The sequence below is a fragment of the Dysidea avara genome, chromosome 3 (assembly GCF_963678975.1).
Source record: "Dysidea avara chromosome 3, odDysAvar1.4, whole genome shotgun sequence".
NCBI classification, from domain to species: Eukaryota; Metazoa; Porifera; class Demospongiae; order Dictyoceratida; family Dysideidae; genus Dysidea; species Dysidea avara.
Window position 1 is genome coordinate 845,800 of NC_089274.1, and position 16,001 is coordinate 861,800.

At 39.0% G+C, this 16,001-nt stretch overlaps 2 protein-coding genes across 2 annotated transcripts in view; both read left to right on the plus strand.

Moving 5' to 3' along the window:
• LOC136248711 (uncharacterized) overlaps nt 1–7,532 on the plus strand; it is a 31,418-nt gene extending 23,886 nt beyond the window's left edge. The window contains exons 10-13 of the mRNA XM_066040490.1: nt 1,070–1,310; nt 1,362–1,574; nt 6,955–7,123; nt 7,327–7,532. Coding sequence (XP_065896562.1) covers nt 1,070–1,310; nt 1,362–1,574; nt 6,955–7,123; nt 7,327–7,432 — 729 coding nt within the window. The 3' untranslated portion in view covers nt 7,433–7,532. The remainder of the gene's footprint in view (nt 1–1,069; nt 1,311–1,361; nt 1,575–6,954; nt 7,124–7,326) is intronic.
• Nucleotides 7,533–8,454: 922 nt separating this feature from the next.
• On the plus strand, nt 8,455–15,962 carry LOC136248716 (uncharacterized). Its single transcript, XM_066040498.1, has 10 exons — nt 8,455–8,574; nt 10,686–10,810; nt 10,861–11,007; nt 11,097–11,338; nt 14,128–14,251; nt 14,440–14,508; nt 14,557–14,619; nt 15,440–15,493; nt 15,541–15,621; nt 15,753–15,962. Exons 1-10 carry the CDS (start codon nt 8,535–8,537, stop codon nt 15,885–15,887), a joined length of 1,080 nt encoding a protein of 359 aa, XP_065896570.1. The 5' UTR covers nt 8,455–8,534; the 3' UTR covers nt 15,888–15,962.
• Nucleotides 15,963–16,001: the final 39 nt, after the last annotated feature.

A 16,001-nucleotide genomic window follows, 5' to 3' on the forward strand; every position in this document is an offset into this window, starting at 1 on the left:
TTACCTCAGCAACCAATGATGTCACATTTCAATTATGCAACCAGAAACTCACTGTAAATTGTGTGACTGATCACATTTTGTTTCTGTTGCAAAGATCATAATAAATTGTAAGGAGAGACAAGACAGTGTAGTGCAGCCAGTAAATCTAAATGAATTAGTAGCAATATGTCACTAACATATGTTGGGATCTACCAGCGAAGCAATAAGCTAGTCTTGTGATTATTGATGGGGAAACCCCTAACAAACATTGCTGAGTATGCCCTGGAGCCAGATCAGGTGGTTTATACTGCAATGGTATGGTCACCTTGTGATGGTTGTCATATCAACCAAGTGTCTTGTGATATACCTTAACAACATAATAACACCTGTTTCATGTGATTAAACTTTGGGGGCAAAAATGCTTTCCATTGAGCTTTATATAATAAATCTGTTTTGTCATTTGTGAAAGCTTTTGTAGTAGGGTACTTCCAAGCTAATAGTACCCTTATAGTATGTACAAGTTGAGCTGGATCCTGAAAAACAGCTTAAAATATAAAGTGGATGTTTTCTCAAGAAAATTAACATTTCAGCCAACTAGATGATTAGTGGTGATAGCAAAAGTGTCAACAACAGACACATGTGGTTTGGCTTGGCTCTAATACAAGTTTGGGAAAGGGTTGTAATGGATACAACACTTTATGGCTTCTCCATAGGAAATGTATGGCAAAAAATTTGATTATTGTGTTGGGAATTTGAACAAAATGGTTTTGAAATTTTTTAGCAGATTAAGCTGTACTACAAATGAGCCAAATTTCAAGATCGTGTGAAATTCTAAATGATTTTGAGGATCCAGGTCAACGCGTACATACTACAGGTACTCCCAAGCATGTGCCAAGGCAGCTTAGCATATACCCTATGTTATATGTTCCAGGACTTGCCATGCATACACTTTTATTAGGAAGTACCTAGTCATTTCCTATACAGGTTGTCAACCTTCTTGCAGTTTCTAGTAGGATAGTAACAAATCTCCTGTATTTGCTTGAGAGAAAGCATTTGTTTACTTGTGCAATTGCTGTTTGCTTGTTTACAGGGTTTGCCACCAATCAGTGGTCACACAGGTCAATCTCTATCATCCCTTCCTCCATTAAGGGGAAATCTCGGTGGAGCAGCAGAGCGTAACATTGGTGGAAGATCCATCTCAGGGGCACAAATGCCTGGAGTATTGGTACCTCATACACTGCCTAGTATGCCTATGTCACCACGACAACTAATCAGTCCACCACCACTACCACAGCAACCATCCCTACTGCCAGCCATCCCAGAGGACAAGGGTATGTGTCATAATGGATCATGTGATGTCATGTGATCCTGTTATGATGTAGGAAAGGGTGCTAGTAATGGGAAGAGTTATAGTAAGGTGGGCGTGTCCCCTGCTGGACCCCTCCCATCAGGACCAGGGGGACCACTCCCACCCCTGCCACGCCCTGGTGGACCAATTGCTGCAGGCACCCTGCCACCCATTGGAACCGGCATGCAGCCTTTGAGAAGCCCTACAAGTGGATTACCACCAATTGGAACACGGCCAGCTAGAACAGGTCAGTATGTACAGGTAATGTGGACACTTGAGGGCACCTACATAATCCAGACACTTCCCCTTAGTACATAAATTGACAGGACCAAGAGTAAATAATAGTCTTGACAGGATAATCGGTTGATTCCGAGGTGTCCATATATACCCATGTTCCATGGTAACTAGTTACATAGCAACACCAGTAGTATGTTATTAGCCACATTAGAGTCAGTGTGGGGGGTCAATGGTGACTTGATCTTGTTATATTGCACATTTCTATTGTGGCATTGCTTGAGCAATGGCTTTGATGTTATGTTATTGAAGAGATGAAACACATTTGATATGCAAACACTGTTAATAGCTATCCTTTGTTCTTTGCTTGTGTCTGCAATGGTAGCTGTCACTTAGCTGGGTTCCATTGCTGTTTGTTGGCTGCTGCCAGTACCTGCTGGGGATATTGGCATGACCTCCTAGGGGCAGCCATAACATAGGTTGGTAATCCTATGCATGATTGCATAACTTTTATTGAACTCCTTAGTGGAGTATGGATAATGGAGCTAGCACCAAGAGTTCATAATATTATAGGAGACCCTATAATATTATGAACTCTTGGTAGCACTTATAAGAAGGTTTGTGAAGGTTCTCCAATTCACACATTAAAATTCTTGGTGTTGATACTGAGGTGTTGAACTATGTATGAGATCTTGTGATGTGTGACCAACCCTCCTCTATAGAGGTTCTTGTGTGGCAACAATAGCAAGCATAATTATGCACACATATTTTCAACCAATCAAATCAATTCATTGTTGAAATTCACCTGCAATTACTGCATGTGACTATTTGTTGACATGCAAGAACTATTAGAACCACTGTACCCTGAGATGATATTATAACAGGCCTTCAGGCATCATTTTACATTGGCCAATCCAACAAACCTGTCATGTCAGTGTGTAGTGTTTTGTTAGTCACAATACAATGGTGATGTGTTGTTTGTGAAGCAACTTTGTTGTGAAGCAACAGTGAAACTTGCTGTATAGTGTTACCTGTTAATGTGGACACTTGAGGACACCTACATAATCCTGACACTTATTTAAGGTCCCAAAGTATTTCTTAGTACAATCAGGACACTACTGGTTGGTCCATATTACACTGGAACTTTTCCTCAAGTAGTGAGTTACAAGGTAGCTGTGGGGTAGTTTTGGAGGGAAAATGCCACAAATTTCAAAATTTGTAGTGAAGTTCTAGCAGTATCAAAAATGAATTACCAAAGCCATATAGTTGTTTAAGTGCCTTTGAAAAGTCCTTGTGACATCATAATCAAAAATCTTTTTATTACACTTCCAACATTAAAGGCTGTTTATTAATGGCTACATGATGGATGGGACAGTTATGATAATTCCAAACAGCTTTATAGTAAGCCTAAGGGAATTAACCATAGAACCTGAATTATATGGGCCAACCAATAATAGTGTCCTGATTATCAAGGTGTCCTGGTCAGTTTATGTACTAAGGGATAACTTAAGCAGTGCTAACTGCAACTACCTGTGATTGGGCATATAGTGTTCACTAATATGAAAACATAACTTGCCAGTATCCAAAAACTGTGTCAGAGCCACTGCAATAATTGGGAGAGGTTCAACCCAGCAGAGGTTGGTCATGTGTCTTAACTCCATGACATATTGCTACAGTATGTGTAATTGCACAACCGAACATGGCCCTTGAAACTGGCATTGTCTATATGAAGTGTTTTTGTCACGACAGATGTGCTTAGCATTTGTTTCTTAGCTAGGCAAACCACACAAAGTGGGACCAGAAGTTATCACTTTAGAATACTTTATATATCGATACTGAGCTGTTGGGGTTGAATGGGTTGAGATCACATGAGATTTTGGATGATCTTTCCAGTCACAAGAATGGAAACTAACACCACAGGCAAACACCAACAATATTTAACATGGAGATACCAAGAATGATGCCTACACTTTGTCCTGTGTCACTAAATGCTTGTAATGCACTGTATTGTAACAACTGAATATGTACCTTTGCTGTCATGTTCGTTTTCAAGGTTCGTTTAAAATACAGACATCTAATCCACACACGTTTTACACCAATTCCTTACCTTCTAGAGCATCTACTGTGCAAGTAGCCAACAACTGAATTTTAGATAGTTTTTAAACCGAGGTTGACTGTATCAGGCAAGCTCAAAAAGGGGAGGGAGACAGGGGCCCGGAAAGAGGGCAAGTATCTGTTGAAATTTTTGAAAAGAAAGGTGTAGGGATGAATCAGGCCAAGTTATGGGCCATTCAGGTCTCAAAACTGGCTTAAATGAAAGGAAATTCTCAGCACAGGTCTTTATGCAACACCACGGAGCTGTATACCCACATACAGCTATCCCCAGGCTGACCAGAACTCCATTAAGGCCCCACACTGCTCGTACGGATTGCCACTGGGCTTTGGAAATGTTGCCAGCAAAACCAGACCACTCAAGTCTAGCTGATTTTGATTGTGAAATTAGATAGTTTATTCATGTAGCTTTGTGTTCTTGGTGAAAAATCAAATCTGCTGACATGGGAGATAAGACCAGTTTTCCCAGACCCAGTCACAAATGTGTATGCACTAATACAAATGGGACCATCATCAAGTGTCCTGATTATCAAGGTGTCCTTTTATTAGTGAGGTGTCCTGATTTCAGGGGTCTAAATGTGTGTACACTAATACAATGGGACCATGGACAAGCAGGGGGGGGGGTAGGACAAGCCCACGTGAACTGATGTACATTATGCAATGCATTTAAGCAATACTTGAAAATATTTCACGTGAGCGAATGTTTACTGTACAAAATATCAATGGAGAGGTTTGGCAAGGTTCGATAGATATTTGAGTTCTACCATGTTTGTACTTTACGAAGGTGTGATTTTTGTGAAGAAATACAAAACCGTTACGAAGAAATCAGTGTTCCGAAATAATGACACATGGAAATCACCAATTCGTCTCCGCATTTATCAAACAATCACAAACAATCGTCCGTGTTGGATATATCCCTATGGAGAGGTAGAGGAATCCGTTTCTTTTGAATATATTTTAGTAGCGTTAAGGGCCTTACATAATGCTATTACGAATTTATGTGGGCTTGTCCTACCCCCCCTGATGGACAAGTGTCCTGATTATCAAGGTGGTTCATGTTTCACTGTAATATTGACTGACATTGTTAATTTGTTAATTAATGCTGTTTCTGGTCTCATGGAAACTTCCTAATAAGGCATATCACTGTCTCTGAACCTAATCAGTAAGGTAAACTAGCAGTCTTGAACTCCTACAGGTGTCATTGTTGGTTCTGGTAACTGATTGCTATTAACACAATTCCTGATAAAATGATATCACCTCAACAGCAGGGCTATTAGCTATTATAATTGATGTTATTTGTAGTGTGGTTAGTAGGAGTATGATGGGATCATTACACTGGTCTATTTGCTGCCATGGTGACTAATTATGTACAAAAACTATGCATGCAGCAGTTTGATAGCTTCTAATATTTTGGGGCTAAATGTTATGCTCACTTCACATGTAGTTTGAGTTAGATCTGAGGCCACCCTCTGGTTGTGTAACCTAGCGTATTGCCTGGAATTATTGCCAATATTCTGAAATCCTTTTGTGATGCTTAATCACTAATGAAATTCCCGAAATACAATTATTTAACCTTTGCAATATTATCACATAGGTAATTATTACACTTATCGTCTAATTTGTGTCTATTCTAGGTCTCATATTTGATACAGTTTGTCATTAACTTGTCGATTGGTTAACTTTAAAAGTTTTGTTCGTAAACAAGCACTCATATTGACATTGTAGACTTTTCAAACTGCATTAAATAACTCATGCAATAATTGCACGTCACAAATTATGATTTGCCCCCAACTCTATAGTGTAGAATTTGCTTCTTAGCTAGAAAGACTATGTATTATGTGAAAGAAGGTTTATGAGGGTTCTGGGACACACAAGGATACACTACCAATTCACACATTAGAATACTTGGCATTGATACTGAGATGTTGGGGTTGGCACTATGTGATCATGTGATATGTGACTAACCTTGCTCACATCACACCAGCTGTTGCCAAAGTGAACTAACAAGGTCCCTTCATATATTCAATGAACAGCAAGTGTAGTGGAACACATCCCAGCACCCACTAGCTGGCATCTCCACCACATCAGACTGTCATTCCTGTTAGATGTGTTGTCATTATGTAGTGACGTGTAGCTAGTAGTGTCTACCAATGTATCCACTACCACATGTATACAACTTGATTGTAATATGCTACAGGGTAACAAGGCTTTGCATGACATGTCAGAAGTGATGCGTTCTTGAGGTTGCTTTACAGTAGCATAACCCATATGTTGTGGATATCTTGGGACCAACTAATAGTGTCCTGATTATCAAGGTGTCCTGATTATCAAAGTGTCCTGATTTTCCAGGTCAGTTTATGTACTAAGGGATACTTTGGGACCTTAACCAAGTGTTTGGATTATGTAGGTGTCCTCAAGTGTCCACATTAACAGTAAGTGTAGCTGTTTAGATATGGCAAATTTTCTGAGCTTTAGAAGTAGTGAGATTTGATAGCTGATGAAAACCTGTGGCTGGAACTGTAGTGTAGTTCACTATCATAAAATTAAAATCCTGATACCTAATCATGTCTGATACAGGAAGTGTCTGTGTTCATCCAACCAAACGGTGTTGTTACCTAAACACACACTTGAATGGCTTCATACTCCAATGGTGGAAATGTTGACTTTCTCATGATGACCTCATTACCATGGTGATGGGATAACATTCTTTAACAACAATGCCTCATGCTCTGGTTGAGTATTATAACATCTTGTGTATGAGTGTGGCGTGTGTGAGTGTGGCATGTGTGTTAGTAAGTGATGGAATAATCTTTGTGAAACTACATCCAGTAATACATGAGACATGGTCTGAAGGATGAATCTATTACCTGAAGTGGTGGACATGTAGTCCAGTGCTAGTAGCAGTAGTTGAAGTTATAATGTAGTTATCCATTACACCACATCAAAGTAATCTAATCCATAACCTCTAACTCGCTTAGTCAAGTAGTATCTAGGATACGCTAATATGCTTATATAAAATAATTTTTGTGTGCCTGTACAAAACATAACAGTGTGGCAGTTTCAACATGATATTTCAGTGTTAACATCTCAGATGTCATCTTGTTTTGTTATAATACGTGTCACCACTATATAACTAAAGGATCTCATACAGTAAAAAACACAACACTTTAGCATTTGTAGGTATGAATCAATATTACTAGTGTCCTTTTTGTAAATAATGTCACATACAGTATGATAACAAAGTTGTCACCATGGTGATTGTATAATTGTTCTCCATACAGATGGTCCCCCACCGTTGCTACGGTCACCAACTGGTACTTCAATCACATCCATGCCTATCAGACGACCTGTCAATGATCCGTTTGCGTCTGTCGCCGCTGCTGCTCAAGATTCTTCTTCCCCTCGGTCACCCGGGTTACTGCCAACACAGACCTCCTTGTCAAGGATAAGGTAATGTCAAGCGTTCAAATATTTGTATGGGGGAGACCATCTCCTGATATGTTATGTTCTTTGATCATAATTATTAATTAATGGTGATAGAGAACTGTTTATAAGGCCTTTATTCTGAGAACAGGTTACTTAGCTGTTGCTACTCCGGTTCTTCCAATGTTATGAACACTTTGTTACATGATTACACAATCTCGTTATTGTAGGCCTGGGGCTGCACCAATTACAGTAGTCCCAATACTGACCAATCGACAACCTTCATCTCCCAAGAATGACAGCACTTCGCAGGAACCTGCCGCTGGAAATGAGTAGGAACTGAACTGGAATAACCTAAATATTATTTGTTAGTTTTTAAAGTCAGATTTGTAATATAACTCGTGTCTTACTTAAAATATTTACTATACCAAACATACTGGAGAGTTGATTACTTTACCTGACCAAGGCAACATTATGAAATCAAAAGTTGTAGAAATTGAGTAAATATAAATGCCAGATTATCAGTGGCTGTTGTGTAAGGTAAGGTAATCCTCCATACATCTCTTACAGTATACATTACTACTTAATTCTCAAGAGGTCTGTAGCAGCGTAATCACATCATTCCAAGGTTTCAATATTGTTTTCCAGATATTGAGGGATTTATCACAGCTTCCCAAGATTCTGTGCCAGTTGCTGATGGTACGACTGATTAATGTTGATGGCAAGAAACAGTTTTCCAACTATTTGAGACCTAATGAAACTGGCTCAACATGCCATGTGTGAGGTATTAGTGGCAATGACAATTATATACATGTATGATAATAGAGGGCAGCCACTGTGTACTTGCATTATGATAATGTAGCAAGAGCTTTCTTGCATGCATGGTATCCCAACATATAAAACTCACACACCATTCATAATGTTTGAGTATAAAGCTACAAAATTTGTGGTATTTCTCTTTCAAGGTCGACTTGACACCTACATGCCCTGGGGTTACTACATAAGATGAGACTTCATATCTTCTATGACTGGTATTTGGTGGCAAGAGTTCCTCTCTGCTATGTTATGAACCCTTGGGCATTACCTAGCTAAGAGCAGCAGCTAATTAATAGTGACCTCATTGAACTAAGTGTGTGTGTGTACACTTCAGTACAACACATGTACACAGCACATTAACTGATCTCAGTTGCAACCACTTATCCATTACATCAAGTGTGTGTACTCCAAACCCTACACTTAACGGTAGCTTGGACATATGCTATGGGGATACTGAGGGTAAACAAATTCCGCTCGACAATTCTCCTTTATTTTCTACACCCACTAACACATGATTCCTGTCCTAGTAGTTCCTCCCCTCATATATTTGGTGTGCATTATATAAGAACTTGCACGAATAATTAGAAACACCAACTACACGTGGAGGTTAGCACATGTTTACATGGACAAGACGAAGACAAGGAAGAAGCTTCTAGCAGCAGGTCAGCTCTGAATAGTATATCAACACACGTGTGATGAACATCTATAATTATAATACGTGTGAATACATGCAACCTTTGAGCACCGTACTTGAGTATCATTGCTCCAGTCACGTGACATGTACGCTCTTCAATACATTCAATAAGTACAGTACAGTGTACAAGTATTTATGTAATAATGGTTTGTCCATTGCGTGTCCAGACTAGTAAGCCATGTACCAGAGAATCGACCTTGTAATGTGAAGTAATTGGAGCAAATTTGTAATATGTCACAATCACTTCATAGCAAGTGAATGGAATGACTACCAACAGTAGTCAGTGTTACACTGTTACTATTTGTATGTGAGTACTAGTCCAACAGTAGTCAGTGTTACACTGTTACTATTTGTATGTGAGTACTAGTCCAACAGTAGTCAGTGTTACACTGTTACTATTTGTATGTGAGTACTAGTCCAACAGTAGTCAGTGTTACACTGTTACTATTTGTATGTGAGTACTAGTCCAACAGTATGAAATGCAGTTGCATGAGAGCACAGCTTCAACATCCCGCAGCTAATGCTGATCTTTTTCAAAATAACTGACTTCAAACCTTGAAAGTTGATCCACAGAAATTTGTAATCTGAAGACCTTGTGTTGTGAAAGTCCCTACCAATTTAATAGTTGCTATATATAGTGCATTCCCACCCAGAAAAAGAATGTCAACTGTGTTTCTGAAGTAACTACTGGGAATGCAGGAGCACTAGGAGTAATCCTATGCTGAGGATTTTCTGTCTGTTCGAACATTACATATTGTGTATTGTATTGTTATCCATGGAGCACACAGTACACAATGTTTGAATGGACAGAAAATCCTCAGTAGTGATATTAGAATTCCAGAGCACTTGGCCAGTTTTTTTTCGTTGACATTAATTATCAAGAAATGAGGGTGTTTTAAATGGAAAGGAGTTGTCGTTAAATCATATACAATACTAAATATGGGAATGGGCAATACACCTGACTATGTTCAGATGCTTGGCTAGGGTGGCACAGACCAGTATATCACCAGACCATGTTTTAACTTTTGCAGTAGTGAGCCAGCCTGTTATCATATTCTCGTAGGGAACTAACTACTTCAGTAGTGATCTATTGATGTAGAGTACCTCACTGTGAGATGTGTTGATCATGGTGTGTGTAGTTTGGGAAATATTTAGCATAGGTAGACTACATCTGTTTATTTATGTTTTGTAGTGCTTAATAGAATTTACCTTTATTGGTCAAAATACCTTTAAATTGATTTGTGAGTGTGGTAATGTAGTTTTGTACAATCCACTGCTCAGCGTTATTTATTTACACTTACATGTTACCCACATGAAGTAAATTTCTGTTTAAATATTGATAGTGAGGTCATTAACATCCAAAGATGACAGTTTACACTATGAGCCAGGAACAAGTGTTCATGTGGGCATGAAAGGAAGTACGAGCAATAACTACACAAGTTGTAAGGACACGTCTTATGTTTCCTGTGTTGTCTCAACTGAGACTGTAGCTTGCTACATGAGCTTGAAGGTGATTAGTCATTCTGGCTATAACGTGAATAGCTAATATTTCATAATAAAGTACAGCTATTGCACTGGGTGCTACCACTTGCTATTGGTAACCTAGTAGTCTCATCCTTTAAAAAAAAGATATTTTGGACAATGTTGGACTGGCATCAATTTCACACCATACTCTCCATAGGGATGTGTAATAGACCAATTGTACTCACATAACAATACAAATATCCTGGGCTTTGTTGAGTCAACATTTCAACACCTCGATTCTTGGAATACACCCACATCAAAGTGATCTTTAATTGTGTGAGGAATAATTATCATTCATGCAGAAGTATAGTTTACCATTCTCCATTGTGTACCATGTTGGCCTCTATTTATGGGTAAGAACTATGGAAGTGTTGGGGACACTATATTTGCCTGTCACATCATTTGATGTGTGCAGTCAATATTAGTTTGAGTATGTAACAATACTCCAGTGGATACCAGACTGTGGCAGGTTGATGATGTGGCCTGGAATATTCTGTGTCACTTGTATATGTACAGATTAGTAGACAGAAAGCTCTTCATCTATTATATACGTAGGTCGGGTACAGGGAAGAAGAAGGAAGATGACTCTACCTAAGACTCCTACAAGTTCAAGGAGGAAAAAGAAAGGAAAGCAGAGGTTAAAGACAACACAGCCATCTGTTGAAGAGCTACTTGATCTGGTAATAATAATAATGAGGTAATGTCATGTGTGAGTCATGTCCATTCTCAGGTTGCTGACTGTGTGGAAAATTTTGAGTATGAGTTAGCGCTGCAATATTGTGAGGCTGCTCTGGTGGTTGCCCCTAGTAACATCAATGTTCTAGAAACAACTGGTGGGCTCTTATTAGATTTTGGAGATATTGAACGTGCTACTCAAATATCCTGCTTAATTATGATAACACTGAAAGATAACACTGAAAATAGAGCCACGTTTTAATTGGTTTGTATTCCTTGACCAATCCTTACTGTTTCCTCACAGCAGTTGAAGCTAGTCCAGAGGATGGACATCACAAGTACTTGTGTCTTGGTCAACTATCACAGGGTCAAGATGCAGTCAAGTACATGCTGAAGGGTATTGACATCCTAATCAAGCAGCTACACAGTCAAAATGACTTGGCCGCCGCGTCAACATCAACACAGGACGCAACCACATTTGACGTATCCACTGCTTATTGTTCATTGGCTGAAGTCTACCTCACTGATTGTTGGTAAGGGGTGGGGTCAGTGATGTCACTTGACATCATCAAATGGTGTTCATGTAGTCCAAATCTAGTAGTGTAAGAAATATGTTAGTGAGGTTAATGTGGTTATTTGACCTAGAGACAACCAGCTGGTTGGCTGAGGAAATCTCTGTTATCAGTTTACATGCAAACTGTGCATGTCAGAGATATATATACTCTAGGCTTGTGTTTGAAACTGGTATAAAATATGTAGTCATTGATCACTTGTTTGGCATAGCCAGATCAGTGTAGTGTAGAAAAGTTAATTTGCTATAGATAAAATATTGTGTATTTTCAGTGGGAAGAATTTGAGGTTGTCTCGAGTCAGTACATTTTACAAATTACATTTCACTCTCACTCTAGAATAATAATAATATAACTGGGTAATTAAGCAAAACATTGGAGTAGATGTTTTGTGCTGGCTAATGGCTCCCTTTGTTAGAGCCAGTCAAGAGTTACAAACTTTTGATGAGCATATATAGGTAGTTTGAGAAAAACAACTTGTTGAAAAACTGATTTTTTTCACTGAAGTGTATGTTGACACATTAAGGTGTAGTCATTGTACATGATGTTTAGTTAAAGGATCTCTGGGGAGTCTTTAGTACAACAATTTCTAACAATACTAATGAGATACACAATGAGGCTGAGCTTCATCTTTTGCTTCATTTGACAACCTTGGACAGTTCTGTCACCATAAAACCATAGATAGTAACGAGTGCTACACTACTAACTTGTACCAGGTGGGTTACCCAAGTGAGGCCTCAGTATCTGGTTTCAAACATAACTTTCCAATTTTAGTACTTAGTTATGGTTTGGGGCTTTCCATTCCAGGACTAGCTATGATAGTGTCAGGACTAGCTATGATAGTGTCAGGACTAGCTATGATAGTGTCAGGACTAGCTATGATAGTGTCAGGACTAGCTATGATAGTGTCAGGACTAGCTATGATAGTGTCAGGACTAGCTATGATAGTGTCAGGACTAGCTATGATAGTGTCAGGACTAGCTATGATAGTGTCAGGACTAGCTATGATAGTGTCAGGACTAGCTATGATAGTGTCAGGACTAGCTATGATAGTGTCAGGACTAGCTATGATAGTGTCAGGACTAGCTATGATAGTGTCGTGTTAAAAGTTAGTGGAAGGATATACACACATGGTATGGCAACATGATTACATGTCACCTGCTTGCAGCCGTGTCCACACTACAGCCTGGGTACTGTACAGGGTTCTGCTATACTAGATGACAGTGTCACCATTATTTGAATAGACCATTACTGCAATGCTGTAAACTTCCATTGATGTCTTCAGCCTATGTTAGGCCCACATAATGCTCAGACTTGTTCAACCCTCACTAGACATGCTACATGGGGTGGCAGTACTTGTTGCTTGGATGTTGTTTATATGTTGCCAGCACCATGTTGTGTTTGTTATACGCACACTGGTGTCCATATCAGAACCACTATTAGAAAAGTATTTCCTTTCTACTTGAAATCCAGTAGTATTGTGGTCTTGATGTGACAATGTAACTGATGAAATATGACATCACTATGGCTTCTCTGTTTGATGTGGTTATATGCCAATTGTGTTAATAGTCAGTTTCCTTTGAGGGTAATTAGTTTGCATTTCTTTCAGTTACCAGATTGTATCATGGCAGCCATAATGTGTGCACATGAGGAGGGGAGCTTGTGTTATACTTATTGAGGTTTCCTACATGCATGCTCCAGGGTTGTTCTTGTTGACATATTAGTTGTGATGATGTAAATTGTTTAGTGAGTGCAGATAGTTTCCCTAACTGGTATTGATTGAAGTCTCTTGATAATTGTAGAGCTACCCCCAGAGGAGGTATGACACGCTCATATGAACTCATAGGATTTGTGTAGAGCATTTAAAAGCAACTTCATTGAAAACTAGATACCAATTGAGAGCTTTTCTTATGCATAATTTATGGCAAGTGGTGTTTGATATTATGCAGGGCAATCGGAGATGTCATCAAGAGCTTACCACATAAAACAGACAAACAATAACAATGGATGAGATTATCACTGGATGAGATTATCACTGGAAATTATATTCAAGGTCTCCATAATCCCGTAAATATGCAATTAACACAAATTCTTTTTTATAGTACTTAAAAGGGTGTCGTACCTCCTCTGGTAATGTCCTGGATACTCACTGGTACCAGGAGCTCAATCTGTTATCCCAAAGTAGAGATGACACCCTCGGTATTCACAAAGGCTATACAGACACAACTCTATCAATGGTAAAGTTACTGCACCATACATACATTTAGTATGATCACACTCAATATGGTACTTAGAAGAGACCAAACTATATGATATAGACACTTGCCAGCCACATTATTAATATAATTATCTTGAAATTAAGCACAAGTGGTTTCCATTACCAGATAATAAAATAAAATTTGTAGTCAGCTGTTACTAACAGAGTGACCTTATTGTATTCATATGATTGGCTTTATTTTGTGTGACAACTGCCCAGCAACATCAAGGGTCCAGCTGCATGTGGAGCAGTCCATAGTTTGGCTATGAATAATACAATTGTGTCTTTTGTAGTGTGAACAGTGTTATGTAGATATTGTTACATCAAACTGACAAGCTGTCAACACGCTCTTGCGGTTGACATCACTTGCCACATGTAAACATCAAAACATTGTGTGGTATCCTTTAGTATGTGTGTAGTGGTGAGTTGTGATGTCATCTGCCTTGTAGACAACATGTTTATGCAACATATTTACAACTTGTTTATGTTGTTGTAGCTTTGATGGTGATGCTGAAGTGAAGTGTGGGGAGTACTGCACCAAAGCAATAGAATATTGTCCCTCTAACCCTGAGGCATACCAGCTAATGGGAAGCTACTTACTCAGCAAACAAGATATTGAGGTGATAACTAGAACCTGTAAATGTGGGCACTTGAGGACACCTACATAATCCAGACACTTAGTTAAGGTCCCAAAATATCCCTTAGTACATAAACAGGCACCTTGATAATCAGTGGTTGGTCCCAAGTTACACATGGCTTCACAACACATGGCTCCATAACAGGTTTCATAGTATTTCTGTACTTATAGAAGGCACGCTCTACGCTATTACAAGGCTTGTTGCTATGGTTACCTGCCCCTGATGATGACGTGAGACAGGTCAGTGTTGATCATATGACCCTGCTGATCATGTGATCCATTGAACAGGTCCCCTCCTACCAATCTCAAGTCAACTGGTCCAAACTCTTAATGGAAGTTGAGGAATATGAGGTGTGTGTGTAGTAGTAGTAGTAGTAGTGGTACTGTGGTATGAATGTTAACTGTACATGTCACATGTTCAGGTGGGACCACTAATCCACTGACTGAGTAGTGCCTGTAATAGTCTGGTGTTCATGACCTTATAATGTACATGTGCTGGTCACATGCTCCACTGACCCAGACTACACAATGGTGACCATGTGTGTTGTCCTGGCACCTTCTGTCAATTATCACTATTGTCTCACATTGAAATTGTTTGTTGTCAGCACTCTACCCTCTCATGGCCAAACTGGGTCACTGTTGTAGTGTTTGTTTTACATGCACTTTGCTACAAATACTGAGTGAGAGTCAACCAATGAAATGCTTGCAATGGATCTTATTTGGCTATATTTTATGTAAAAATTGTATCGGGGATTGCATGAGTGTTGTCAATAAGTTTTTAAGCTAGGTCAGTGATATCACATGAAAAGTAACCAATTGAAAGCCTTTATAAACTGAGTTTAAAATTAAGTTACGTGCAAGTAGTTACTCATGCCTGTACCTTATTCAGTAGACTCGAGGTTGTTTCTTTTGCCGACAAATACCGGCTTTGTCAGCACGCTTTGCTAGTAAACATGATGTGTTGCCAAACAATTCGCCACCTCAGGTCTACTGATACAGGCATGAGTAACTGTGAATCAGACTGGCTGCAACTTAATTTTAAACCCATTCTATAGTGGCTTTCGATTGGTTACTTTTCACGTGATATCATTGACCTTAAAAGCTTATTGACAACAGTCATGCAATCCAATAACCAACAAATAGCATGTACAAGATTAAATGTATCTCACAGAAGGCTCATGAGGTACTAGTACATTTACTAAGAGAAGACGATGAAATGATTGAGGTGAGTTAGCTATATACCACAAGACATGGTAACAATTTGATCAACAGGTATGGTATCTGCTTGGCTGGTTAGCTCACCTACAAAATGAGTTCTCTGTGGCAGTGGACTGCCTAAGGAGATGTAAAGAGGTAATTCCTTACATGGTAGCAGTAACTACCACAAGTCATTGAAGACAACCATGGCTTCACATACATCAAATGATCATTGTGTATAGCTATGATCAGTCAAATGTGTTAATATTATTTGCCATGACCAACAGCTACACAGCACTGGAGGATGTGAAGATGTACAACTGCTAAATCATGTGGATGAACTGCTTGAAGAGCTAGGGGACCAACAACACAGTGAGAGTGAGGAGAACCTTTCAGAAAGTGACCAGGACATGCAGACATAACAACTGGCTGTAATTTTATTTAAATTCAATTTTAAATTTCAATTTAAAAAAAATCACCAATACAATTGCATAGTTTACAGGACAAACACACAATAAATTAAGTGATGTATACCA

Excerpts from the sequence above, each read along its gene's own strand:
- LOC136248716 (XM_066040498.1), top strand. The coding sequence starts at position 8,535 with ATGGACAAGACGAAGACAAGGAAGAAGCTTCTAGCAGCAG. Across the intron at positions 10,811-10,860 it reads TTGAAGAGCTACTTGATCTG|GTTGCTGACTGTGTGGAAAA; the intron begins GTAATAATAATA and ends GTCCATTCTCAG. Across the intron at positions 14,509-14,556 it reads CTGATGATGACGTGAGACAG|GTCCCCTCCTACCAATCTCA; the intron begins GTCAGTGTTGAT and ends TCCATTGAACAG.